The 24,832-nt window shown below is 51.3% G+C and overlaps 12 protein-coding genes across 12 annotated transcripts; 5 read left to right on the top strand and 7 right to left on the bottom strand.

The window, feature by feature from the left end:
• Positions 1–273: 273 nt before the first annotated feature.
• Positions 274–1,142, top strand: SETTUDRAFT_166422 (uncharacterized protein). The gene is made up of 2 exons (XM_008033387.1): positions 274–609; positions 661–1,142. Exons 1-2 carry the CDS (start codon positions 562–564, stop codon positions 1,105–1,107), a joined length of 495 nt encoding a protein of 164 aa, XP_008031578.1. The 5' UTR covers positions 274–561; the 3' UTR covers positions 1,108–1,142.
• A 1,590-nt stretch (positions 1,143–2,732) lies between these two features.
• Positions 2,733–4,370, bottom strand: SETTUDRAFT_157984 (uncharacterized protein; the record flags this gene model as incomplete). The annotated part of the gene is made up of 1 exon (XM_008033388.1): positions 2,733–4,370. One exon carries the CDS (start codon positions 4,368–4,370, stop codon positions 2,733–2,735), a length of 1,638 nt encoding a protein of 545 aa, XP_008031579.1.
• A 1,694-nt stretch (positions 4,371–6,064) lies between these two features.
• On the bottom strand, positions 6,065–7,191 carry SETTUDRAFT_144239 (uncharacterized protein; the record flags this gene model as incomplete). Its single annotated transcript, XM_008033389.1, has 3 exons — positions 6,065–6,607; positions 6,660–6,977; positions 7,138–7,191. The coding sequence occupies 3 exons, from the start codon at positions 7,189–7,191 to the stop codon at positions 6,065–6,067; spliced, it is 915 nt and encodes a 304-aa protein (XP_008031580.1).
• Positions 7,192–7,503: 312 nt separating this feature from the next.
• SETTUDRAFT_166423 (uncharacterized protein) lies at positions 7,504–8,572 on the bottom strand. The gene is made up of 3 exons (XM_008033390.1): positions 8,466–8,572; positions 8,270–8,417; positions 7,504–8,214 (listed from the first exon to the last, which is right to left on the bottom strand). Exons 1-3 carry the CDS (start codon positions 8,493–8,495, stop codon positions 7,610–7,612), a joined length of 783 nt encoding a protein of 260 aa, XP_008031581.1. The 5' UTR covers positions 8,496–8,572; the 3' UTR covers positions 7,504–7,609.
• Positions 8,573–8,718: 146 nt separating this feature from the next.
• SETTUDRAFT_174670 (uncharacterized protein) lies at positions 8,719–9,661 on the top strand (the record flags this gene model as incomplete). The annotated part of the gene is made up of 2 exons (XM_008033391.1): positions 8,719–8,796; positions 8,832–9,661. 2 exons carry the CDS (start codon positions 8,719–8,721, stop codon positions 9,564–9,566), a joined length of 813 nt encoding a protein of 270 aa, XP_008031582.1. The 3' UTR covers positions 9,567–9,661.
• A 196-nt stretch (positions 9,662–9,857) lies between these two features.
• Positions 9,858–10,941, top strand: SETTUDRAFT_166424 (uncharacterized protein). The gene is made up of 2 exons (XM_008033392.1): positions 9,858–10,045; positions 10,097–10,941. The coding sequence occupies exons 1-2, from the start codon at positions 9,939–9,941 to the stop codon at positions 10,782–10,784; spliced, it is 795 nt and encodes a 264-aa protein (XP_008031583.1). The 5' UTR covers positions 9,858–9,938; the 3' UTR covers positions 10,785–10,941.
• A 146-nt stretch (positions 10,942–11,087) lies between these two features.
• SETTUDRAFT_166426 (uncharacterized protein) lies at positions 11,088–13,047 on the bottom strand. Its single transcript, XM_008033393.1, has 4 exons — positions 12,842–13,047; positions 12,387–12,789; positions 12,268–12,340; positions 11,088–12,216 (listed from the first exon to the last, which is right to left on the bottom strand). The coding sequence occupies exons 1-4, from the start codon at positions 12,884–12,886 to the stop codon at positions 11,421–11,423; spliced, it is 1,317 nt and encodes a 438-aa protein (XP_008031584.1). The 5' UTR covers positions 12,887–13,047; the 3' UTR covers positions 11,088–11,420.
• Positions 13,048–14,207: 1,160 nt separating this feature from the next.
• On the top strand, positions 14,208–15,056 carry SETTUDRAFT_166427 (uncharacterized protein). The gene is made up of 2 exons (XM_008033394.1): positions 14,208–14,660; positions 14,714–15,056. Exons 1-2 carry the CDS (start codon positions 14,251–14,253, stop codon positions 14,913–14,915), a joined length of 612 nt encoding a protein of 203 aa, XP_008031585.1. The 5' UTR covers positions 14,208–14,250; the 3' UTR covers positions 14,916–15,056.
• Positions 15,057–16,191: 1,135 nt separating this feature from the next.
• SETTUDRAFT_100700 (uncharacterized protein) lies at positions 16,192–17,748 on the bottom strand (the record flags this gene model as incomplete). Its single annotated transcript, XM_008033395.1, has 4 exons — positions 16,192–16,743; positions 16,793–17,249; positions 17,319–17,347; positions 17,401–17,748. The coding sequence occupies 4 exons, from the start codon at positions 17,746–17,748 to the stop codon at positions 16,192–16,194; spliced, it is 1,386 nt and encodes a 461-aa protein (XP_008031586.1).
• An 872-nt stretch (positions 17,749–18,620) lies between these two features.
• On the bottom strand, positions 18,621–18,897 carry SETTUDRAFT_24539 (uncharacterized protein; the record flags this gene model as incomplete). The annotated part of the gene is made up of 2 exons (XM_008033006.1): positions 18,621–18,752; positions 18,808–18,897. 2 exons carry the CDS (start codon positions 18,895–18,897, stop codon positions 18,621–18,623), a joined length of 222 nt encoding a protein of 73 aa, XP_008031197.1.
• Positions 18,898–19,175: 278 nt separating this feature from the next.
• Positions 19,176–22,441, top strand: SETTUDRAFT_157992 (uncharacterized protein; the record flags this gene model as incomplete). The annotated part of the gene is made up of 4 exons (XM_008033396.1): positions 19,176–19,430; positions 19,477–20,037; positions 20,120–20,121; positions 20,941–22,441. 4 exons carry the CDS (start codon positions 19,176–19,178, stop codon positions 22,439–22,441), a joined length of 2,319 nt encoding a protein of 772 aa, XP_008031587.1.
• A 550-nt stretch (positions 22,442–22,991) lies between these two features.
• On the bottom strand, positions 22,992–24,746 carry SETTUDRAFT_166429 (uncharacterized protein). The gene is made up of 4 exons (XM_008033397.1): positions 24,410–24,746; positions 24,040–24,139; positions 23,373–23,744; positions 22,992–23,207 (listed from the first exon to the last, which is right to left on the bottom strand). Exons 1-4 carry the CDS (start codon positions 24,536–24,538, stop codon positions 23,092–23,094), a joined length of 717 nt encoding a protein of 238 aa, XP_008031588.1. The 5' UTR covers positions 24,539–24,746; the 3' UTR covers positions 22,992–23,091.
• Between the last annotated feature and the right edge of the window lie 86 nt (positions 24,747–24,832).

Below are 24,832 nucleotides of genomic sequence, written 5' to 3' on the forward strand. Positions count from 1 at the left end.
CGAACAACACTACTATTTTTTTGCAATATCTGTATACGAAAAAGGCTCATCAGGTCCTAGGGCATTAATAGCTGCAAGCGCAGCCTCAATATTAGCCATGGTGGTGGGGATACGACGCGTTGAGGTTGAGGTGGTTGTAAGGCGCGCGCGCACTTTGTGGTCGCGCGCACTTTGTGGTGGGGCTAGTTACTTTGTGCATCAGTCAGCAAAGGATTTTCTTCTTAACAATGCAGCCCAAGAGATTTTCTCAGCCGGACGCGAGGTTGTCCACCACACCATCTTTGCTAGATCACTTCAAATCATGTCCTCTACTTTAAAGCGGGATATTTATGGCCTAAAGGCTCTAGGCACCTCCATCAAAGACGTTACGACGCCAACACCAGACCCGTTAGCAGCGCTGCGCTACTCGTGTGTCCACTGGATCGACCATCTGTGCGACCTGAAGCCTACAACTTCCGGGACCTATGCAGAGTTTCTGCAAGATGGAGGTGTTGTTGATGATGTGTTATTGAGAAAAAAAAGTTTCTGTACTGGCTAGAGTCTGTGAGCCTTTGTGAGAGCATGTCGAAAGGCGTAGCTTCAGTAAGGAAGCTACATATTTTGGTGCAGGTATGTCCACGACAAGTGGCCTGCGAGATATCTTATAATAACCGTAACCAGACACAAGGAAACACGATTCTTCCATTTACTCAGCTTGTGTACGATGCATATCGGTTCAGCATGCACAACAGACAAGTAATCGAGAATAACCCTCGTCAGACGTATGCATCTGCGCTGTTGTTCAGCCCAAACCAAAGTTTAGTGAAGAAGCTGTTTCGGCACGAAGAGCCAAAAGGGATTACCATAAAGCCTGAAATGATGGATGAATGGAGCGCGTGCCTGCAGACGTTAGAGGGCCATATGGATTATGTCATATCAATGGCCTTCTCGCACGACTCGACACGGGTGACATCAGTATCTACAGACGGCATTGTCAAGATATGGGATACTAGCGGAGCGTGCCTACATACCTTCAAAAACGACGGCTATTACATCGGATCCGCAGCCTTCTCGCACGACTTAACGTGGTTAGCGTTAGCTTATGAAGATACTACTGTTAAGTTATAGGATATGAACAGCCGCATGTGTCTGTAGATATTCCAGGGCCACACTAGTACTATTAGATCAGTTATCTTCTCAAATGACTCAACACAGGTGGCATTAGTATCTGAAGACGGCATTGTTAAGGTATGGGATATAGGCAGCGGTGCATGCCTACAAACGTTCGAGAGATATTACTATGAGCTAGTAGCCCTCTTACTTGACTTGGCGCAGGTGGCATTAGTATCTTGTAACACTATTGAAATTTGGGATGCGAGTGGCGGTCGTGAGCGTCTACAGAGACTTGAGGGTCATGCCAGTAGCATTATCTTAATAGCTTTCTCGCATGACTTAAAGCAGCTAGTGTCTGGATCTGCAGATGGAATCATCTAGATTTGGGATACAAGTAGGAGCGGTGAGTATGTACAGACGCTCGTGGACAATCGCTTCGGGGTCTGTATAGTAGCATTCTCACACGACTCAACACGACTAGCGTCAGCACATTACGAAGGCAAGATCAAAATCTGGGATACGAGCAGCGGTGTATGCCTACAGACGTTTCTAAGTTATGACGGTCATGAGGCCTCTCACATTGCTTTCTCACACGACTCAACACGACTAGCGTCAGCGCATCGCCACGGCACGATCACAATATCGGATACAAGCAGCAGAGTATGCCTGCAGGCATTTCAACCGCGTAAAGTTACTCTCATCTGGAACATCGCCCTCTCACGCAACTTAAATCAACTGGCGGTAGCGTATAATAATTGCATCATTGATATCTGGAACATAACCAACACCATCCACCTGCGAACGATTGATGGTGGTAATGATTTGGATGCCTCCTTGATAGCCTTTTCGCACAACTCAAAACGGCTAACGGCAGGTTCTTACGAGTGTACCGTTAAGATATGGGATTTGAGCAGCGGTGTGTGCCTGAGGAGAATTGACATTGACAAACCCATTCGCAGCTTGTCATTCGATGCTACTGGCTCATTTCCATCACTGACATTGGTTCTCTCAATCTAACTTCATTCATGCATTTCGATATACAGTATCCCGCGGTACTTCAACGTCCCCGGTACCCAAGTTCGCAGATAAGGCAAGATGAGAGATGGATCACTTGTTACGGCAAGGACATGCTCTGGATACCATTAGATTATCTCGACCATCTTTACGGGATATGCCATGATGTATGTGGGAATATGATTGGCATAGGTACTAAAGAAGGCAGAGTATGGATTTGTCATGTTGATCCTGAAACGGTATCGGAGCTTTACCTGTGAATAAGTATGGGTGGCTCATTGGTTTTTGAGTTGTACCCCTTTCTTTTCTTTGTACTGTTGTTCAATTCAGGGGCACGAGCATGCTCAAGTATGTATATCTAGGCCACTTCGAAATTCCAACAAACTTGAACAAAATCTCACAGCCGCCGTTGCAGTCACATAAAACCAAACAAGCGTCACATATTGACGCTGACAAAGTCCAGATTACAGTGGTATATTGTAAAATCATCATATGCTGAGATAGGTGACGTGAGAGCTGCATATTAGCAGCGTGTGTATCTAATAAAGACTCTTTTGTATGCCTTTTTTTTATGTATTCGCCCTTCCTAAGAAAAAAAGGATATCAAACAATTAAAACGCAAAACACTAAAACTGCACCTGAAATCGCTTATTCGTCCTAATCCGCTCACCATAGATTCGAAACAAGATGGGAACGGGGATGAAGGCCATGCTAACGAAGGCAAGGAGTGAATTACCCCAGCCCAGTCCTAGCGCATTGTACATGCTCAAACCACAGAGGGGCAGGAAGGCGCCAAACATGGATCGGAGAATGGTATTTGCAGCAATGACCGAGGCAGAATAGATGGTAAAGGAATCAACAAGGTATGTCTGGATCGTCATCATGGCACTGACATTGCCGGCGCCGACCAACGACATGAAGATGATGGGTACAATCCAGTGCACCTTGTACTTTGTAGTCCAACCGTAGACGATGACGCCAATAGGCAGGCCAATCGCGCCAGGGAGTGCAAGTACGAGCGAAAGTCTATGCTCGGGCTTTGTCCTGCCGTTTTTCTGGTGCTTTAAGATGATCTTGTCGGAGAAGAAGCCCACGAGGATCATGGCGGTTATCATGCCTATGCCGAGCCCAATGTACGCCAGGCCGATAGCTCCAGAGGAAAATCCGTACTGGTCTTTAAAGACAAAGGTGATTGTTGTAAAGAAGAGGTAGAGAATGCCGTAGTTGATTCCAACGTACAAGCTCATGAGGCCGATAATGGGAGACAGGAGGAGCATCTTCATGGGGCGCACAATGGCACGGATGAAAATTTCCTTTGCGGGCAGGTCTTGGGCGAGTTTGGAACGCAGGGCAGGGTTTCCGGTGGACTTCCTTAGGGCCGCTGCTTTGCGTGCCAGCAGCACAGGCTGGTAGGTTTCGCGGCCGACGGCGAAGAGATGAAGGCCAGCGGCGCCACCGGTGATTGCCAGGATCCAAAAGACCCAGCGCCAGGAGAGGTTCTCGACGAGAAATCCGCCGCAAATTGGGCCGACGACGGGGCCCAGCAGTGGACCCATGGACCAGATTGCCATTGCGCCCGCGCGTTGGTCCTGGGGAAACATGTCTGCGATTGAACCGCCACCGAGGGTCACAGGCGTAGCGCCTGCGCATCCACCGAGAAAACGAAAGGCGATGAGCATGCCTATGGATGTGGACTTGGCACATGCAATGCTGAAGACGACGAATAGGACGTTTGAGATGTTGTATATGGGCATGCGGCCGTACAGCTCAGACAGGGGTGCAATGACCACGGGGCCGATGGCGAACCCGAGAATGTAGACTGACACGACGAATGTGGCGATGACACTTGATCTCTCCTTGAACTCGCGTAGTACTAGGGGTACACCCGGAGCAAAGAAGGACGAGGCCAGTGGTGTAATCAAGGTGATGAGACCGAGGGGGAGGACGATTCCCCATTTCTTCTTCGCAGTCCAGTTCTGAGGGTTATCTGGGTCATCAGGTCCGTCCCAGTCTACAATGTTGGGGTCTTGGTCAGCTTGTTCTTGGTGTTGGCCTTGTTCGACGGGGATGGGACCGGTGATCATCTCTTCGTTCGAATGCGTCGACTGCGGTAGACTCTCTGTCGCTTTTTCTGGGTCTTGGAAGTATGGGTCGTCTACCTCTTTTTCGTTTGCCTCGTCAGAATGTTCAACTACTTCTTTGCCTTGTTCAATTTGGGGGTTTTGCGCATCCCGCACGGCATCTGGCGACGAAGGTGTCGCCATTGTAGAGATGGGATGTGAGATAGCCTGCAACAAACTTGTTAGCATCTATGTATCCCATAGAAAAGAGCAGGGGACTGTCACATGCTACGCATCAGTGTAGCAAGCTCTCAATCACCACAAGCTTGAAGTAAAATGGATGATTACCAAGAAGTGTATGGGACTCAGGCCGTTGAACTGAACAGGTAGTTAACTGCCAAGTCGATCATACGATTGCAGATTACTTTGAACACTGTGTTGATCGAATTACCGTCTCTGGCTGATACCGGCAGGTTGGTATTTTGAAGAAAAGGTAGGGAGAGAGACGGAAATTGGACATGAGTAGATGCAGAGACCGAAGTAAACGCCCTTTTGCCTGCAAAAGGGCCGCTAAACTTAGAACGGTGAAAGTGGAGAGTCTCCCGGCCGTATAGAGCGTATTCATGCGGTATTAGCCCTTCTCCACACCGGCTGAAAGTAAGCGTTAGTTCCGCTGTGACCACGCCCCTCGAAGGAATAGCAGAACGAAACTAGGGCACCGCAAGACATTACAACAATAATATGATCGCATCAACACAGGACAAGTTAACTTTGACAATGCTTACTAGTTATCACTGCGAGCGTAGGATTATCACACCTGGATTAGGACACATTTTGTGAGTCGTGGTTCAATACATGTAGGCTGGCTACGGAGGATCGGAGGGTCGCTTCAGTCCCTCGTCTGGCCAGACTGCTCTGTTCTTTGCTGACAGTCACTGCCAGGAATAGCGACGGAGTCAGTCATGTTGCTACAATTTCGGTAATCAGGGTTTCACTATGGACGGAAGTACGGCATTCAGCACTCCGCCCACTGGCTTGATAGTCGGCGTTTCCCCCGTCGGGCTCGCTAGCTATAGTAAGTATGGATGCGGGGGCGGAGGCAGCGGTCAACCCGGTGAACCTCGTAGCACTTAGTAATCTATCTCATCATTGCCGACAGACCAGGACTCACCAAGACGCCTTACTGTGTACTAACCTCATGACCAACATGCGATCAGATGATAAGCTGGCAAAGTAGATGGGAACAGGGGGTTACCGAGGGTACTTGTTACCATGCACGACATTAGGTGCTTACTCCACACTGAAGTAGGCATCCCTGCCTCAGGCAACGAGATCGACGGTCCCAGCGTATTCCAGAACCTTTTTCTATTCTCTTCCACATCATACATCTTCGACATAAATGCTTATGACGAAAAATACAAGCATAATTAAAAGCTTAGCCAATACTGGGTGCTGACGTTAGGTCTTAGCCAACAGTGATGAGAATGTCAAGTAGTATGGGGAAAAAAGGGGGATGTCAATGTTCAATAAAATCCAATGACTCGAGAAATGTTTACTTGGTCTATGAGTGATTTTGACGTGCGGACGCAGTGGCTTTCACAACGCAGTAGGGTACACAATATAAAATAGCGGTGAGGTACTATACATGGTACCTGATACATAATAAGCAGGCAGTAGTATAGCATAGTCAATGTCTGCGAAGAGTGAAAGTCTTTAGCAAACACGAGACGTCGTTTATAAAATAGACTTCGATGTGCAGCTTCTTACAGTAATGTTTGATAGCAAAAGCTATTCGAACAACGCGAATTTTGACTGACGGGTTATCGAGATATGCTTACATTGGTCGCTACATCTAAGCATGCATACTGGAGCCGGCTAGTCTGTATCTGCACCGCATTCTATGCTTTTCGCCAGCCAAATTCTTCCTTCCATCCCAGCATATCTCTCATCTTCTTGTTGCACACAGGCGCCTCTCTCTCGCCCATCTTTCGGGTGATCTCTACTCCCGGACACATCTTCTTCAACCAAGTCTCGGTACTTCCCTCTGACTGTGGTACCGTAGTCTCATTGTTAACCGCATTAAAAATCTGGAAACCCAATCCATGAGTCTGCAAACCAGCATGTACCATGTTCGCCAAGTCCCTTGCGTCCGTGTAGCACCAGCCGTGTACTTTGAAATCCTGTGGCCTTGTTTGGTAGGCTTCGTACTTCTCTGCTTGCTTTTCTGGCTCGATGATATTCGAGATGCGGTAACAATAAATGTCTACCCCTGGAAAACGCCGGGCGAACGAAGCCGCAGTTTGCTCCATGCAGATCTTCGAGGTTGCGTAGACATCCATAGGCCGCGTCGGCGTGTCCTCGGTTACAGGGAAGTGAGCGTAATCGACATCACCCTCTGCATAGCTCACGCCGTAAGCTGTCAGACTTGAGGCCAGGATAATCTTTTGATGGCGTCAGTCACCTCTTTGCTTATCCCTGGAACCATTCTCATACCTTCTTGATGCCAAGCTTACAGGCTGCTTCGATAACATTGTATGAACCCATCATGTTGATACGAAACGTTTCGTTGTCCGTTCTCCTCATTGGCTGTGGTATGCCAGCAAAGTGCACAACTGCATCTGGCGTCTTGACTGGCTCCATAAAGGGCTCACTAACACGAAAATGGCAAGACAGGCTGTTGAAGGCTTGCGCGCCATCGGTCAGGTCTGCCTTGAGTGTATAGACGTCTGGATTGTCCAATGGTGCCATGTCGACATTGAGGATCTCATGGCCGTGAGAAAGAAGTCCGGCGATGACATGGCGGCCTGCTACCTAGGAAGACACTGGTTGTCAGTATATTCCATCCAGTGCTTCTAGGACAGGTCTTTGCACGCCCAGCAATGCAGAAAGGTGATGTTGGAAACCAGCTATTTGTAGAGTGTTTGCAAAAATGCAGAGCGAGGTAGAGTTTTTTAGGACCGAGTGTACATACCCCAGACCCGCCTGTGAACACGATTCTTTGTCTTGATCCGCTTGGAGGTGACATTGTTCTTGAATCAAAGATGGAATTCGTAACGTTTTCGTCGGAACTACAAAATATTCCGAGACTGTAGGAAGCCGATGATATTGGTTCGTTGCAGCTATGTTGCTCCTATCCCACCCGATTATCGTAAGCGGAGCGGAGTGCCCCGGTGATATATGGTCTTGAGTTCCCCGCTTTGGCGGAGTTCCCCACTTGTCTACGGCGGTTCTTAGATTCGGGGATCGTCATTTGGGTTTGAACTGCGCAAGTTACGCCAATTGCTGGTATGAGTGGTATCGCAAAAGATGCACGGGTCTGACTGAAAGAGACAATAAAGCGGCCGAACCGTTAGTGGTACATTCATTCATGTCTATCATCTGGCATTTAGCCACTCGTTGGCGGCGCCTTCTTCCATCATGCGGTCCTTTCCATATGACCCGTCTTACACGGTCTGCGTGCCGTATCCCCTGATTCTGTCTGCAAAGGCCCAGCTCTGGTTCTCCAGCTTCACGTTCTCGTCTAGCTCCACACCGTCCTTGGTCACGACCGCAATAGAGTACTTGTCCATACTCCTGGCGTCCCTGTAGAACAAGACCTTCATGCATTCCTTGACCTTCTCTACTGCCTGCTCCTTTGTGACGTTCTCCACGGCCGCCTCGTCTGGCAATATTGTCCTCAGAATTGGCTGAGCGAGATGTGCACCGAAGCCTGTAGCTAACGACGGAGAGGTAAAGGTGGTACCGAGAAGATCTGCGCTTGCGAGGAAGGGCTTCGACTCGCCATCCATACCAACAATGAGCAGATGGTTCCACAGCGGGTCGAACTTTGATCGGCGGTTGTACATGACTTTTGCGAGGTAGGTGTGGAGGTTCTTCGCGTTGAGTGAGTTCTCGGAAGAAGAGTAATTCTCGCGGATGTCGAGCGAGTTTAGAAGGCGGTCGATGTACTGCATGTCGGACACGTCGCCTCCGAAACCCACAACTACCTCATCGTTGAACTTTCGTAGACGCTTGACGTCTGTGAAGCGCGCGAGAGAGCCGTATGAAGCTGCATCACAGCATTAGCGAGACTCGCTTCTATAGCCTATGCTCTTATGTCATACCCAGGTTGTCTGCCGCAATGACTACGCCGTCCTTGAATTTGGCTGCAAGTACTGAGGTTCCGGTAACGATCGGGCTCTGGGTGTGCTGGTTTGGTCCATCAGATGCAAAGTGCGAGGGATCATAGGCGCCATAGACGTCGTCTCTAGGCTGTGATGCATTAGTACTATGGCTGTTGAGGGTAGACGGAAGACATACACGGCCCCATGCTTGCGGAAGGTGGTTCATCTTTGAGGCGGTTGTTGAAGCTTGGATTGAGATAGGGCAGGAAATTCGGGACCTGGAAGCGCAACCTGAAATCTCACAGTGGGCTGCGAGGTGAAGTTGTTGTCACGATGGTCGTAGGCAGTCGGTGGTTGCGCAGCTCGCCCGCCAAGAGATGGACTTGGCCCAAGCTCCGTATACTCAAGTCAGTTCGAGACAGTCGCCCACGAGCATTGCGCGATTCAAGATGCTCGGAATCGATTACCCAGATAGTGACGAGGAAGAGGTCGCGCCGGCGACAAAGACAGAGGTGAGACTCGTAAATGTACATAAAGGGCTTCGACCGCTACTAATAGAGAGTTGACCAACATTCCCGCGACAGTTGCGCCAGCTCCAGAACGTGCCACTGCGCCTCCACATCTTGAACAAGCTTCCGGTCCCCAAGGCCCAGTCAACGGTCCTTCGCAAGGGCCTACAGTATCACCGCCTCCGACAGAAGATGGACCACCAGGCGATGTTGCTCCCGGATCACCCTTCACAACGACCCGCGCGTTGATTCAGAACCTCACCCTGCCAACCGTTCCCAACTTCAACATACCACCTTCACCGCCCGGATCGCCACCTCAAACAGCGACGAAGAAGTTTGCGCAGTTTCTCGACCTCAAGAAGAAGAACCAGCATTTCAACCAGCGATTAGAGGGCTCGTCAGTGCTGCGAGATCCGGGACACTGTCAAAGGTTGTTAGATTTTGCAGGCATCAGTGAGGAGGAATCCTATGCTTCTACGCTTTCCGAGGACGTCGCAATACCAGCCGTCTTCCCGCCGTGGGCCTACGTGGAAGAGCTGAAGGCTTCGCAGAAACGCATCGCGAAAGCAAAGGAGCAGGAGAAATCAAAGACACCGAGAGAATCTGTTGACTTTGTCTCTGCGACCAAATCGGGGTCCTCGATCTCTGCCTCAGGAAAGCGCAAGGAACTGGAGCATAGGGGAAGAGAAGATTCGAGCTCGAAAAGCACGTTGAAGAGCAGATCAAGATCACCTAAGAGAAGAAGATCCAAGTCTAGGGAGACGAATAGTAACAGGGGCACTGCCTAAGCCATGTACATTAGCGATGATAGACATGAACCCTAGTTCGAAGGTGAGAACTAGCCATGTCTCTTCAGAAGCTAGCTATAATTGAATCCATATGCAAAAACAGCATAATATCTTTCGTATCGCCTGTAGACTTCACATTCAGTGAGGTAAAACTGCATCCTGCCCAAATGCAAGATGAACGTGTATGCTCTGCTCTCACTACATCAGCGCCAAGACACTAGCGCGTTGAGCTCCCAGGCATTCGAGCTCCCGCGTACTACAGCTGCATCACCGACAGACCAGAATCGGCGGCCGACCGACTCACTCCGCTTTTGCACGCTGACACGGAACTTCTTTGCAGCTCATCCCCTGATATAACACCCAAACTCTACAATGGCTGCGCTCTACACCGGTGCACCTCCGCAAGGCGGCCCAGGCTACTCGTTCAAGCAAACCCCCACAGCGGTTCCGTCAGGCGAACGGCAACATGGCTTCTACCCGTGTGTATATCCTCAGCTACACTCACGACATGCGTAACTGACAGTCCATAGCTACACCGACAACGGAGGTTCGACGCTGGGCATCTCTGGCGCCGACTTCGCCATCCTAGCGGGCGACACCCGTTCGACGTCGGGCTACAACATCAACACACGGTACGCACCGAAGCTGTTCAAGATCGGCGGCGAAGGGTCAGACAACAAGGGAGCCAGGATAGTGCTGTCGGTTGTTGGCTTCGCGGCCGACGCCCATGCGTTGAAGGAGCGTCTCGACACCATTGTCAAGATGTACAAGTACCAGCACGGCAAGCCCATGACGGTTTCGGCATGCGCACAGCGACTCAGCCACATTCTGTACAACAAGCGATTCTTCCCTTACTACGTACACGCTATCTTGGGTGGCCTGGACGAAGACGGCAAGGGTGCGCTGTACTCGTATGATCCGGTCGGCAGCTACGAGAGGGAGCAATGTAGGGCAGCTGGTGCGGCGGCATCGCTCATCATGCCCTTCCTGGACAACCAGGTCAACTTCAAGAACATGTACGAGCCAGGCAGCGGTGTAGGCCACGAGCTCCAGTCGAAACAAGCACAGCCGCTGCCGCGGGACCACGTCGAGGATCTGGTCCGGGATGCGTTTACAAGTGCGGTTGAGAGGCACATTGAGGTCGGTGACGGCCTGCAGATGATGATTATCACGAGCGAGGGCATAGCCGAGACGTACACGCCACTCAAGAGGGATTAAGCGTGTGCGGGGGCGGTGATCTGGGTGATCTGGGTGAGGAAATTCACGAACATGATGACTTGAAGAGTGCAGAGCAACATGTACGAATAGCATAACACTTGCTAGATTATGGTAAGGACCTAATCCTTCTACCAATGACAAGGCAGGTTCAAAACCATTTCACTGTGTCTTTGCCCCTTTTACAACTCTCGTGGGTTCTTTCGTTTCTCTTTCATGAATCGTGCACATGTACTCCGACTACCGCCAACTTAGCTTGTAGAAGGCTTTTAAGCGGGAACATTGATGAGAAGCAGATCCAGTTATCGATTGGTCCTTTTGGCGTAGTGCGCACAAAGGGTTGCTATATGCTAGGTTTGCAGATATGTTCAACGTTTCCTCGTCTTCAATACAGACCTTGACACCGCCGCTTGTCATATATCGCCAAACAAGACGGTAACCTAACTGTACATTCAAAGACACCAACCAGGGACAGCACTTTTATGGATGACGAGTATCACATCGGATGGTATATCTTTATATTTTGTATACATGTTTATCCTACTCCTTTCAGCTCAAATCATTCTCCATTAATCGTAGCGCTTCTTTTTTACAGCGCACGCGACCGTTTATCTTAGTCGCGCTTCCATCATGACCTGTCTACAAGTTAATGGCGGTCCTGAAGTTGTTGCCAGCGTAAATGGCGTTGTCACCGAGCTCCTCCTCGATACGGAGAATCTGGTTGAGCTTGGCGAGACGCTCAGATCGAGCTGGCGCACCAGTCTTGATCTGACCAGCTCGCAGACCGACGACAATGTCAGCAATGGTGACATCTTCAGTCTCACCAGAGCGATGGGAGACCATTACACTCCAGCCGGCACCGAAAGCGTCCTTAGCAGCTTGGATGGCTTCGGTAATGGTACCGATCTGGTTAACCTTGAGGAGGAGGGCGTTGCACGACTTGAGCTCGATGGCCTTCTTGATGAACTCGGGGTTGGTGACGGTCAAGTCGTCACCAACAATCTGGAAGTCGGAGGTCTTGAAGAAGTAGGACCAGGCCTCCCAGTCGTCCTCAGCGAAGGGGTCCTCAATGCTGACAATAGGGTACTTCTCAGCCAAGGACTTGTACAGCTCGGCGAGTTGCTCGTATGTAAGCCACTTGCTCTTGTCGCTGTCGGGGTTCTTGAAGTCAAGGTCGTACTTCTTCTCATCGGCCTTGTAGAACTCGCTGGATGCAACATCCATGGCGATCTTGATCTTGCCAGTGTAGCCAGCCTCCTCGATGGCCTTGGTGATGAGGTCGAGCGCCTCCTCGGGGGTCTGAATGTCAGGGGCAACACCACCCTCGTCACCGACGTTTCCGGCGGATTGGCCGTAGGTCTTCTTGGCGAGGGACTTGAGCTTCTGGTAAACTTCGGCACCCTGACGCATAGCCTCAGAGAATGTGGGAGCCTCACTGCGGCGGGTTAGAATCCATCAATGGACGGGGGCATTGCGGTTAGCTTACGAAGGGACGATCATGAACTCCTGGAAAGCAAGACGGCCACCGGCGTGCGAGCCACCGTTGAGGACGTTTTGGACTACAGAGTCAGCGAGGCATCTTTGCGTCGGAGTGGAAAGACGTACAGGGAACAGGCAGGACGTAGGGCTTCTTGGTGCCGGCCAAGTCGGAAATGTGAGCGTAGAGGGGAACGCCCTTCTCAGCGGCGGCGGCCTTTGCGATGGCCATGGAGACACCGAGGATGGCGTTGGCACCAAGGTTGGTCTTGTTCTTTGTGCCATCGAGCTTGTTGAGGAAAGCATCTACGGCAGACTGGTCCTTGACGTCGAGCTTCTCCTTGATGAGCGCGGGGGCAATGGTGTCGTTGACGTTGGCAACAGCCTTGGTGACACCCTTGCCACCCCACTTGGACTTGTCGCCATCACGGAGCTCACAGGCCTCGTGGGAGCCAGTCGAGGCACCAGAGGGCACAATGGCACGGTGCAGGCCAGTCTCGGTGACAATGTCAACCTCGACGGTCGGGTTGCCCTACAGCAGGTCAGCAGTGCGGCGCGGGGCGGCAGCGGTGGCGTGATCATACGCGAGAGTCGTAGACAGAGCGGGCGTGGATCTTGGTGATGGCCATGGTGACTGGAGTGCTGTTGAGAAGTCAATTGATGGGAGCAGGGCGCGGCAATGGACAGAGCAGGAGATAAAGGACAAGGGCCGGATGCGCGGGTCACAAGGCCGGCCGCGGATAGGATGCGGAGCAGAAAATTCGACGTACTAGCAGGTTGTAGAAGCGCAGGTCGGGGTCAGTGATGTTTTGTTTGGGTGGGGTGTCCAGGAGCTTATAAGGTCCCGCAAGGTTTGGAGGGGTCGTTGAGGCAGATTCAGCCCCGCTATGACGCTGCAGCCTCATTGGCAGCCACGGCCTCTCTCGTAAGAGCATGCAGCAACATTATCGCGAAAAAAGCATCGACGGGGGGATAGCCACGCACGCATCCCACAGAAGATGGGGCTGTCCGCCGTCTGAGACCCTTGAGGCTCTCTTCTGGGCTCAGTCGTCATTAAGCGCGGGAGATCGCCTGGCTAAGCTTAGCTTGTTCGGCGCAATTTGGCCCTGCCGCCAAATGCTGCAACAAGACATGAATGTCGGGTCTTGGTAGGCGTAGGTGTAGGAGAAGGTTCATGGTGCTCGAGTAGTGCAAACTATCACCCAGTTTGCGAGAGGGTCCAGTTGCTCTTGGAGTCCAGGCTAGACATACATAGTTTGCCTAAGAGAAGAGTCGTACATTAGTACCTGGGTGGATGCGCCACTTGAGGGCGTCCGGTCAATCGAATGCTGGGCAAAACGTGCATCAAGTCGGACGTGGCAATTCGCCCGTGTGTTTATCGCGGCAAGTCTCCATTCCAAGACACATGGTACATCTGGGCAAGGAGGATTGGCGGTAAGGCGGATATGTTGCCTCGTTGCCAGACCGCTTGTATGTCTCGTCCGGGGAAGAACTGGAGCCGATGCGGGATTGTTCTGGAGTCTGAAGAGTGGTAGTTGAATTGACGTTGAGTTTGAGGCGATATATCAATCAACATTTCATAGCATGTGTGCTCGTAGCCTTGCAAAGACGGGTATCCAGCCTCACTGTAGGTATAGCTTGTTGAACAGTCGGAGAAGGACGGATCGGGCGCGATACAACTGAAAAAGAGACACACAATGGGATATTCAGTCGACTCGTAATGATCTGCAGGCTCCCCAGGCGCTTCAACGAGAGCAAACATGTCTTTGCATCGATCAACATGATGATTCACAATTGCAAGCAGAGCTCGCCCTACGCCAAGGCCTTACGTGGCCCAAGCTCCCGCGGTGTAGCCTGCGCGTCGACCAGAGGTACCTATTCGCGTCAACGCCCCCTCCAGCACCCAGGCCTCTCTGAACCCCTCCAGGCGTCACCGAGACAGCATTCCCCGAACCACAATCATCAGCCTTGACAGACTGAGCAGCCAGCAACCATGGAGGTCCTTCTAGGTATCACGGGCAAGGACTTCACCCTCATCGCCGCCTCCAAAGCCGCCATGCGAGGCGCCACCATCCTCAAAGCCTCGGACGACAAGACCCGGGCACTAAACACGCACACGCTGATGGCCTTTTCAGGCGAGGCTGGCGACACTGTCCAATTCGCCGAGTTCATCCAAGCAAACGTCCAGCTATACTCGATGCGCAACAACATGGAGCTGTCGCCAGCTGCAACGGCCAACTTTGTCCGGGGAGAGCTTGCATCAGCCCTGAGGTCACGGAAACCTTACACAGTAAACCTTCTTCTCGGCGGCTACGACACGATTGCGGACAAGCCTACATTATACTGGATTGACTACCTGGCGAGTCAAGCATCGCTTCCTTATGCGGCACATGGCTATGCTCAGTATGTCGTCTTCTCGCCCACCGAAATCAATGATGCTAACACATGCATTCCAGGTACTACTGCCTCTCCCTGCTCGATAAGCACCACCACCCGGACATCGACTACGAGCAAGGCCTCAAGATCATGCGCATGTGCACCGAGGAGCTCAAGCGCCGTCTACCGATTGATTTCAAGGGTGTCATGGTCAAGGCCATAACAAAGGACGGCATCAAGGATGTAGAGTACGAGGATGATGTGAAGGTGGCAATTCCATAGAGGCTATAGGGCTTGAGGGGGTCTAGAACACTTGACGGTACAGAATCGGTAGCCGGCATGGAAAAGGCACCGGCAATGATTGCCATGTTCACGAAATCAAGGCATGACAGCTATGCCATCAATTAATGACAATGATGCATCATGATAGCCTTCGTACATGTCCTGGTCTCGATTGATGTAATCTAGCATGTCGGGCTGCGGTGCAGCAGAGTGCCAGCATGACTTGCGCAAGTCGGTCATGAAGTATTCACCCAGCACCGCGAGCAAGACACAGATACGAATGCTCGTAACCAGCAACGCGCTTCTGCGCAATGCTAGCAGACATATTTCCCAGTCACCGCCAAAGGTCCACTCAAGGAAAAGTATGTCCTCCCAATAAATCGACACCGCCATCCCATCGCCATCACCAAAGACGACCCAACGAGATGCCAGCTTCCTACAGGAGATATCGCTCTTCGACCCCACGCCACCGTAGTGGCTGGCAACTAAAAGACAAAAATGTTCTAGTAGTCGTGGCTGGGGTCGTTTGTATTTTTTTGATCGAAGAGCGAAACCCGGTGGAAGAGGGACGGCTGGGTTTTATGCCTGGTGCCAAGACCCGCGCACGTGCCACACGCTGGATGGGAGGAGATTTTTTTGGTGTGGAAACGACGCACGGGCCAGAGGGACCGAGGTCCTCATCCTTCGCTGTGTGCTCGAGCTCGAGTCTTCCTAATACACATGACAGGACGGTTGGGGGTACCATGGATTGATATTTGCCGGCCATAATGCTTTGAGGAGAGGGTTGCGAGATGCGATTGTAACTATCGGCATGCGCTACTCTCTGCGCAACGAGCATAACAGCAGCAGTCTACAGCTCACAGGTTCAAACAGCTTACAGATTGAAACAACTTACAATTTCAAGCAGCGTACAGGTTCAAACATGTTCATCACCACGCAAACAATGACCACAGTTTAACGTTTTGACGCCATCTAAACAAAGTCACCTCTCGAGGCACGCACGCCAAGCAAGATATATCACCCACGCAAATAATACCGATCATTTGATCTTTTGACGCACGCTGAAAGAATCACTACTCGAGGTCACAAGAATCAACAAACTTGGATACAGATTCCGAAAGTCAATATATTTTTTTGATATTTATGGGTGGTTCATGAGCAGGTCGCTATCCATGCAGGATACAACAGTGCTACCGCTCAGAAGAATCTATTCGTTCTTCTTCCACCATCTGACATGCGCTTGCCTAGTCGGACTTATTCGCAGCAATGTCGTCGTCTAGTTCTTGAATCCGTTCTCGTATCCATTCACCATGACCTCCTGCAGACCCTGAGGTAGCATGTTGGCATGGCCCTTGGCGGAACCGTTTACAGCACCATTGCTCATGCCGTTCATCACCTTCTTTGATTCGTGCATGGCCTCCTCAATAGGCTTGTCGTTCACCGTGTACCCAGTGTCGGACGCATCGACATAAGCGTCGAGACCAGCACCCTGGCGAGGGTACTCCTTCATCAGCTCCTTGTGTCTTCGGAGAGCCTTGTTCATCTCCTCGGCAGAGACATCATTGAGGAAGACACAGGTTCCGATAGGGTTCGGTACGGCAGCGCGAAGCAAGCCGTCACGCGTCTTCAAGATGGCCTTGGTGGCCTTGTCGAGCATCTCCTCGTCGAAGAGCTCGTGGTCCATGGACAGACCAGCCCTGGAGAACAAGTTCAAAAGCCTCTTGTGCTCCTCGTCACTAAGTAGGCCACGCTCGTTAGCCAATGTGGCAGAGTAAGCCATGTCAATGGAGATGGCATGGCCGTGACGAAGTGGGACCTTGGGTGAGAGCTTTGAGAAGGTCAGTAACGTTCAGGTTCACAATTTATAGCATTCTTACCTCGTGCAGAGGGCTCCAGGTGTGGCCGTAAGCAATGACACGGTCAAGACCGATCTCGTGAAGGTTGGGTGTCTCTAGCTTCAACATCTCATGGATACCAGCGCGGTTTATTTCATCCGCAGCCTGGAGAACCTCCTTGTCATTGCCCTCACGGCCGAAGCGGGAAGTAATCAGCTTCTCGCAGTACTTGTCCAGCAAGTCGAATGTCGGCTTGTGAGCACAGGTTGAAATCTTGATCAATTCTGCGAAACCATTCCGTACCTGACCCTCGGGTAGGGTCTTGAGGAACGAAAAGTCCAAGAAGGTGTGCATGGGAGCGTGGTAAGCTCCGAGGCGGTTCTTGTAATTGCCATAGTTGACAGCGACCTTGATGCTGACACTGGCATCAATCAGGCCGATGACGGTTGTGGGAATACGAATGAAGTTTGTATTCCTTCGGTAGGCGGCACAGGCAAATCTAGGACCACGAGTTAGCTCTGCCTTCTCAACGCAGTCAGGCCAGAGTGCCTTAAGAGCTATATTTTACCCAGCAACGTCAGTCACTAATCCACCGCCCTACAATGTGTCAGCACCAACCAAACAACAACCGACTTCACCAAACAACTTACGACTACAAGAACAGGCTCCTTGCGGATGATACCAAAGTCAGTCATCGAGTCAACGATGCTGAGAAGAGTCTCCATGGACTTGGCCTTTTCGCCAATCATGGTTTTGTGGATGGTCAAGGGCAGGTTGTGGTGGTCAAAGTACTTTTGCATCTCGTCACCATAGATGTTGAAGATGTTCAAGTCCATGACGGCCAGACACCGGCCCCAGCGCTCATAGCACTTGGCCAGATTGTTGTTGGCAGGGTTGAAGACGCCATCGAGGAAGGTGAAGTCGTATTCAATCTTCTCGTACCCCTCGACATGGAAGCCGTTTTGGGTCTCGACGACGGAAGCCTTCAGGTCTGACATGGTGAAGAGAATGGGAAGAAATGTGAATGAGAGAAGTTGAGTTCTGCAGGATCAAAGTACGGAGACATCTGCTCTATATAGGATTTCAGGGGACGTGTGTCACTTGCTAGTACTGGCATGACTTGCGGTCCACGCTCTGCTTCCATTGGCTCTTGAGCACCGAGAGCACTCTGGAGACGTCAACCATACGCACCGTTTTCGTTCATGATGCGGCCACTCGTACATCCCTTGTTGTTCAGACTTGGTACGGGCTTACTAGGAGCGAAACTAGACTCTTACTGGTCAGCAATGATGTTATGACTCTGGAGGCGAGAACTCCCGTAGCGGTAAAATCCGGCTCTGGCACATGGAAGATGCGATTTGCCCAAGCAGCATGGGCTTTTGCATGCTTTGGAAAAAGCAGAACCAGAGTAATCGCAATCGGCCTGGGGCGCAATTGGTGTAGTACAAGCTGCTAACCGATTCAGTACCAAACACGGAGTCTCATCCGTATTTGTGGAGTGAGGAATACACTACGACTGCGGGGCAGGCATGGAAAATCACATCATATCCACTATAATCTGCTGCCTGCATTGAACGGTAACTGACACCCTAGAGACATGTTGAGGGAATGACCAGCGAGTAGCAGACGGGTGCTTTGTGTAGGCAGGACATCGTAAACTCCCGGTACCACAAAATGCCACTTTCAACCTCTCCGGACTCCAGGGACGCTTCAGGCACCGAGGTAAAAAGTGGGAAGATCGTAGGGAGTTTTCGATGCTAGCTCCCGCTTCGGGTAGATAAAGTTTGGCGGATCTCCAGATCGCTGAACGATATTGCCAGGCAAGAACAGGCTTACGCTGTCATGGAAGCAATCCGCCAACCCCAACAGGCTAGGAGATACTTCCCAGCTCTAGATCGTTGACGACAGGTATATGGCCTTTAACGTCAATACCACACGGAACCAGACTTGCACCAGTGAAGCGGCCCACATACAGAGTATCCACATGGTACCCCCCATTGACCTCGCCGCAGTTAGTGCCAAGCGGCTTTGTCGATGCACAAACGGCTTGGACGCACAAAACTGGCATGATCCAACGTCTCAGCTACATTGGCATCCCACGCGCAATACGGGGGTTTGGCAGCAAAAGCAATTCTGCGGCGGCTCATTGCGGTATGCCGTTGATAATGCCCCAACATAAGCGATGGCACCCGAGCTTCTCGCCACGGAATGCGGTTTTTGTAGATTGCGTATTACTGGGAGACAAAGGCCTATCCACCGTTGTACATGTTCCTGCATGGATTTCGTCATGATTAGCAGTAGCCCCGCACCACACTAATGCTAAGGTCGACGCGTTGAGGGGCTCCAAAGAAGCCCTCGGACGCGTCGGGTTCACGGCCATTGAATACATTTTCATATCGCCATCAATTGACAATTGAGAGCAATCATGGGCAGCTTCGACCAAAGCAAAGCGTACGCAGCGCAAGAGGAAGAGGGTGCTTTCTTCGACGACGGACGAGAAATTGAACTGCTGCACTTTGTTTACTCACACCCCAATATCCAAAACATTCGAGGCTCACCGGAACATGTCCTGGCTGCCATTGACGAATACGGGCGGACAAAGAAGTATCTCATGAATGTGGGAGAGGACAAGGGCCGCATTGTCACAGACTTGATTGCGGAGGTCAAGCCGAAAACCATGGTATGCCAATCCCTAGGAATAATGACAGCCTCTGACAATGCTTTAGATAGAACTCGGTGGCTACGTTGGCTACTCGTGCATTCTTTTCGCCAACGCAGTACGCAAAGCAGGCGGCGAGCGATACTTCAGCTTCGAGCGCGACCCCGCATTCGCTGCAGTCATCATGTCTCTCGTCGACCTCGCAGGTCTTAGCGATCTGGTCAAGGTAGTCGTGGGCTCGAGTGACGAGGGAATCGCGCGTCTTGCAGCGTCTGGCCAACTGAAGCACGTTGATCTCGTGTTCCTAGACCACTACAAACCAGCCTATACGACAGATCTGAAGCTCTGCGAAGAGCTCGGTCTGGTGACAAAGGGCTCGGTCCTCGCAGCGGATAACGTCGTTAACCCTGGAAACCCGCCATACCTGAAGTATGTCAGGTCGAGTGTTGAGGAAAAGGTCAAGGACGCCGGAGAGGGCGGCCCAGTCAACCTCAATGGCATTGCTGGGACGAATGTCACCATGTACGAGAAGCGATACGGCAAGGCCAAGTTCAGCGAAAGCAAAGGCAACCCGTACTTGCAGTACGAGAGCCAATTGATCAACAGCTTTGAGCCCACGGGCGTACCAGTAGGTTTGCACGCTCAGGCACTCCGCGGACACGTACTGAGCAGCACAGGATGGCATCGAGATTACGCGATGCGTCGCGTAGGTGTAGAGGCGCCTGACGGTGCAAAAAAAAAACAAGCGCGGCGCAGTTGGAGCAGGCATTGGTTCTGGTGCTAGTGGGTCAAGGACGGCTCAGTGACGGACGTGGCATGCACATGGCAGCAGGCCTGGAGTTGGAATACGTACTTGAATGGCTACACAAGCCAACGTGACCTGGCATGCAATCCTCCATGCTGATGGGCCAGCTACGGGAGTCTTTGACAGTCTTTGCGAGCGCCACGGAATGCAATGCAGTGACTATGTATGCAGCAATATGCCGGCTGGGATTGCACAGAAGCAAACATGCAGCACCTGCAGCCGCCAAATGAAGCTGAACCCTTGGAGCCCATCCGCTGATCACGTTCCAGATCGCATTCCCACTGCCCAGATCAGGATCCACTGTGCTAAATGCCACTCGGGGCCCATTTCTTCTAGCGTGCCAGAAGTCGTACATGGGGTGAAATAACGATGACGTGCAAGACTAGCCACTGAGACTTGCCCGACAACATCCCCATATCTTTTGTTGGCTGCCCCACGCACATCGCCCCCTTCCCTCACCCATGCACGTACGGACAGCGTGATACGGAGCCGTCTGAGCCGCTAGCATTCATTACGTGCAGCTTGCAGCATCTGCGTGGATACACGCCACTGGCCGCGGCGCCTGGGATCAACGTAAGGCCGTGGTGGTGTGTCAGGACCGTCTGAACGGTGAAGCGCTGCACGAAACAAGTGCCGAGGTCACGAGCTCCTCCCACCAGCACTCGCGACGCCAGAAAACATGGTCCAAAGCAACAGAGCCGATGCAGCTGTGCCCTTTTACTACAGCCATTTGTGGAAGAATGTGCTTCTACTGGCCCTGAGCGCGGTGCTCGCGCCTGTCTCGGCTGCTCTGGTGCTGCTGGGCCTGGCCGTGACGAAGCTCCATGGCGAGCGCAATGCAACATTCACCAAAGAGGATAAGAGACATGTGGCAGCAACCAGACGACGCAAGACGGTTCTCGTTACCGGCGTGTCCATGACAAAGGGCCTGACCATTGCTCGAAATCTGGCTCAGCACACTCCGCACCGCATCATTGGTGCCGACATTTCCGCCCTATCACCAGGTCGCTTTTCCACCGCCATCTCCCGATACTACCGCCTGGAAACGCCCAATGGCGACGATGCAGATCCATACATTGACTCTATCCTCTCCGTTATTCGCCACGAAAAGGTCGATCTATGGATATCCTGCTCCAGTGTAGTCGCCGCTCTCGAGGACGGAGAGGTCGTCCGGCTGGCAGAGAAGCAGGCAAAAGAGCAGGGACGCCAGTTTGAAGCCATCCAGTTTCGCGAAGATGTTGTCGAGAAGTTTCACGAAAAGGACAAATTCATCGACTACATTGGATCGCTTGGTCTGCCGACCCCGGAATCACACCGCTGCACGAACGCCTACGAAGCGCTCGATGTGCTCATGAGAGAGCTTCATAGGACCCCGTGGGAAGACAGGAGGGGAAACGGGCGAAAGTTTATTATGAAGCCAATTGGTGTCGACGACAAGGCCAGGAACAACATGATGACTCTACTTCCTTTTGAATCACCGGATGCAACCACCGAGTACATTCGCTCGCTCAACATCCGCAGAGACAACCCGTTCCAGCTCCAGCAGTTTATCAAGGGAAAAGAGTACTGCACACATGCACTTGTCATCCGCGGAAAAGTCAAAGCCTTCACCAGCTGCCCCAGTCTCGAGCTCCTCATGCACTACGAACCGCTTCCCGCGTCCTCTCCCTTGAGCCGGAAGATGCTCGAATTCACCGAGCGCGTCTGCCAAGATGGCGGCGAGAGCTTTACCGGACATCTCAGCTTCGACTTTCTGGTTGAAGACGACGACAAGGGCAACGATGCCAAATTCTACCCCATCGAATGCAACCCGCGCGCCCACACAGCCGTTGTACTATTTGAGCAGACCCCCGAAATGGCAGATGCCTATCTCTCCGTTTTCACCAGTCCCGACCGCATACCCTCCAAGACCAAACCAGGCCCCGTCTTTCCCCGGACACCAACACCCAGCTACTACTGGATTGGCCACGATCTCGTTTCTTTCGTCATCCTGCCTTTTCTCGACTTGTTATCTGGCTCCACCTCCTCGCAACAACTCATGCACAATCTCACGACTTTTACAACACACGTCGCGTCCTGGAAAGACGGCACGTATACGTTTGAAGACCCTGTTCCCTTTTTCGTTTTGTACCATGTCTATTGGCCTGCGCAGTTTGTTCGCGCGCTGAAGAAGGGCGCGCGTTGGAGTCGGATTAATGTTAGTACTACCAAGATGTTTGAGGGGTAGAAGTGAGAATATGGTTTGGGGTGGGTGGTATGTGATGTGGGGTAATAGAATGGATGGGGGTGGCTGGGGAAGGATGCGTGTGAGGTAGACTGTTTATGATAAGCAAGAGTATAGTGGGGCGGCAGCGAGGTATACACGGTAATTGTAATGAAGGCGGCGTATTACTAGGAATGGGCATTTGAAATATATGAGGAACCTGGTTTGTAGCGTTCTGGCAGGTTAGAGTACCAGTACTTTTCATCATCGCTCCATTTCAATTACTAACTTTGAGTTTGACGCAGAACTTTCATTACCAAATGTTTGAAAAAGACGCTCAAATCATTCTGTTTTCTCTGTTTGATTACCACGTGCTCACGCTATCTCTTCCCCCACCCATCTGAACCTCGTCCATCCCATTCCAACATCCCGAAACAACAAATTCCCAAAGCCGGACTCAGAATTCCATCTAAGCTTCCATTCAGCCTGCACATGGCACAGCGTTCTAAGCAACAACAAGCGCAGCACTAAGCACTAAGCACAATCAAGAATACCATTTTGCCTTTTCGCAGCTGCAAAATATAAATACGAAGACTAGACGAAGCAAGATGGCCAAACCACACACACACATACACACACACACGTACGCTTGTACTATATTTCAAATCCACCACCTACAACACAGCGCGCCACTGCTTACCAACCGGCCTCTCAATTTCCAAATGATCACACAGCCTACCGATATAATCGACGCCCCAGAAGCCTTCGGATTCGCCTTTGGCATTGGTAGCTGTGGGGACAATGTTAGTTGGTGTATATCACTTACGTACACACACACACATATATATATATCTCTTCCCCTCCAAAGAAAAGAAAAGAACAAGCCCACGGAGAAATCTAGACAGGTAGGAGAAAGAAAGTGGGCAGAAAGACGGAGAGAGACGGAGAGACGTACCCACAAACCACGGGAGTCCAAACGCGCCCTCATCAAATGCCCTCATGGTCCGTTCCGTAAGCAACTTCTTCACCTGCTCGCTCTTGGCTCTCTCCATCACATCCTGTGCCTCCACCTCACTGCCCAGCACCGTCGTCAGCAGCGCGCGCAGGTTCTCCGGCTTCTCGGGCTCGTTGTACGTGGCCCAGAAGTTCTGCCAGATGAGGTCCATGGCGGCATCGAGTTTGTGTGGGTGCGATAGCGAGAGCGCGGTCAGCGCGCGCTGCATGGGCAGCGTGAAGATGGGGAAATTGGGGATTGGGGTCGCGGAAAAGGGGATTTGGAAGGCTGTAGTGAAGCGTTTGCGTTCGCGCTCGATCCATTTGCCTTTGTCTTTTTTTTTGGGGGGTTAGACTTGTCGTGTTGCTGTAAAGGGGGTGTGAGGGGGGGGGAAAGCTATGGAGTTTGAAATCGAGGGGGGGTGTGGATATGCATCATCATCATCATCATCTCTTTTCTCCCTCTCTTTCCATACGTAAAAAACGTATTTTACATTACCTGTATGCCATCCAGTCGAGAGAGAGGGAATGAGCCAGCTCGACAGACAGAAGGAGGGGAATGCAACGAGGGAAACTCATCATCCGCCAAGTCCAGATCAAAAACCAAAAGAAAAACAGCAGCAACATACTCTTAACATTCATCGGCGCCACATTCCCAGTCGCATGCATCAGACCGCCCAGGAAAACGGGTACATGAGTGATTTCGACTTGGTTGAAGACTGGCGACGTCTATTTTTTCAAAATTCTTCGTGTTAGTCACAATTCTCGACATACACCAACCACCGCTTTCCCCAATGCTCTTCTAGGCAACAAACATGAAAACTCGCAGGATAAACACACATGCCTCCGTATTTTCAGACTGTCTTTTTATATCGCTATTTCCTACCATTTGAAACATGCCTACTTCTCCTTCTCTTTCATCCAAACACAATTTAAACGCTGAAAAGCGACAGACAGACAGACAGACAGACGGACGGACGGATAGAAAGACAGACATACCTTGAAAATATAATACGCAATATACGCAAACGGACTCACGATATCAAAGTAAAACGTGATTTTCCTCTTTCCCTGTCGCTGCTTCCCCTCTTTCTGCTGTTGTTGTTGTTGTTGTTGCTGTTCAGCCATCTTAACCACTACAAAGCAAACACTACCTGCACTCTACTCTGATTATATCACACTAGCGAATACGAGGCGTAATCGTAGTCGTAGTCGCCGTAATCGTAGTAGGAATAGTGCGGATAATAGTAAGCAAGCGAAAAAGAAAAAAGACCGAAAACTGTCCCCTCGGTGTGGTCGAGCAGATTGTATATACTTTCGGTGCTCTATGTGTGTGTGTGTGTGTGTGTGTGGGGACCGTGCGTTTGATGATGATGATGATGATGCGGGGGGAGGGAAAAAGAGAAAGAGAGAAAAAAGCCT

This window comes from Exserohilum turcica, assembly GCF_000359705.1.
Source record: "Exserohilum turcica Et28A unplaced genomic scaffold SETTUscaffold_9, whole genome shotgun sequence".
NCBI lineage: Eukaryota > Fungi > Ascomycota > Dothideomycetes > Pleosporales > Pleosporaceae > Exserohilum > Exserohilum turcicum.

Excerpts from the sequence above, each read along its gene's own strand:
- SETTUDRAFT_166427 (XM_008033394.1), top strand. The coding sequence starts at position 14,251 with ATGGAGGTCCTTCTAGGTATCACGGGCAAGGACTTCACCCTCATCGCC. Across the intron at positions 14,661-14,713 it reads GCGGCACATGGCTATGCTCA|GTACTACTGCCTCTCCCTGC; the intron begins GTATGTCGTCTT and ends CATGCATTCCAG.
- SETTUDRAFT_166426 (XM_008033393.1), bottom strand. The coding sequence starts at position 12,886 with ATGGCCATCACCAAGATCCACGCCCGCTCTGTCTACGACTCTCGC. Across the intron at positions 12,790-12,841 it reads GCTCTGTCTACGACTCTCGC|GGCAACCCGACCGTCGAGGT; the intron begins GTATGATCACGC and ends GACCTGCTGTAG. Across the intron at positions 12,217-12,267 it reads GAGTTCATGATCGTCCCTTC|TGAGGCTCCCACATTCTCTG; the intron begins GTAAGCTAACCG and ends AACCCGCCGCAG.
- SETTUDRAFT_166423 (XM_008033390.1), bottom strand. The coding sequence starts at position 8,495 with ATGAACCACCTTCCGCAAGCATGGGGCCGT. Across the intron at positions 8,418-8,465 it reads TTCCGCAAGCATGGGGCCGT|CCTAGAGACGACGTCTATGG; the intron begins GTATGTCTTCCG and ends AATGCATCACAG. Across the intron at positions 8,215-8,269 it reads CATTGCGGCAGACAACCTGG|CTTCATACGGCTCTCTCGCG; the intron begins GTATGACATAAG and ends GCTGTGATGCAG.
- SETTUDRAFT_166429 (XM_008033397.1), bottom strand. The coding sequence starts at position 24,538 with ATGGCTGAACAGCAACAACAACAACAACAACAGCAGAAAGAGGGGAAG. Across the intron at positions 24,140-24,409 it reads TTGCGTATTATATTTTCAAG|ACGTCGCCAGTCTTCAACCA; the intron begins GTATGTCTGTCT and ends TTGAAAAAATAG. Across the intron at positions 23,208-23,372 it reads TGGACTCCCGTGGTTTGTGG|CTACCAATGCCAAAGGCGAA; the intron begins GTACGTCTCTCC and ends TTGTCCCCACAG.
- SETTUDRAFT_166424 (XM_008033392.1), top strand. The coding sequence starts at position 9,939 with ATGGCTGCGCTCTACACCGGTGCACCTCCGCAAGGCGGCCCAGGCTAC. Across the intron at positions 10,046-10,096 it reads CGGCAACATGGCTTCTACCC|CTACACCGACAACGGAGGTT; the intron begins GTGTGTATATCC and ends GACAGTCCATAG.
- SETTUDRAFT_166422 (XM_008033387.1), top strand. The coding sequence starts at position 562 with ATGTCGAAAGGCGTAGCTTCAGTAAGGAAGCTACATATTTTGGTGCAG. Across the intron at positions 610-660 it reads AGCTACATATTTTGGTGCAG|ACACAAGGAAACACGATTCT; the intron begins GTATGTCCACGA and ends AACCGTAACCAG.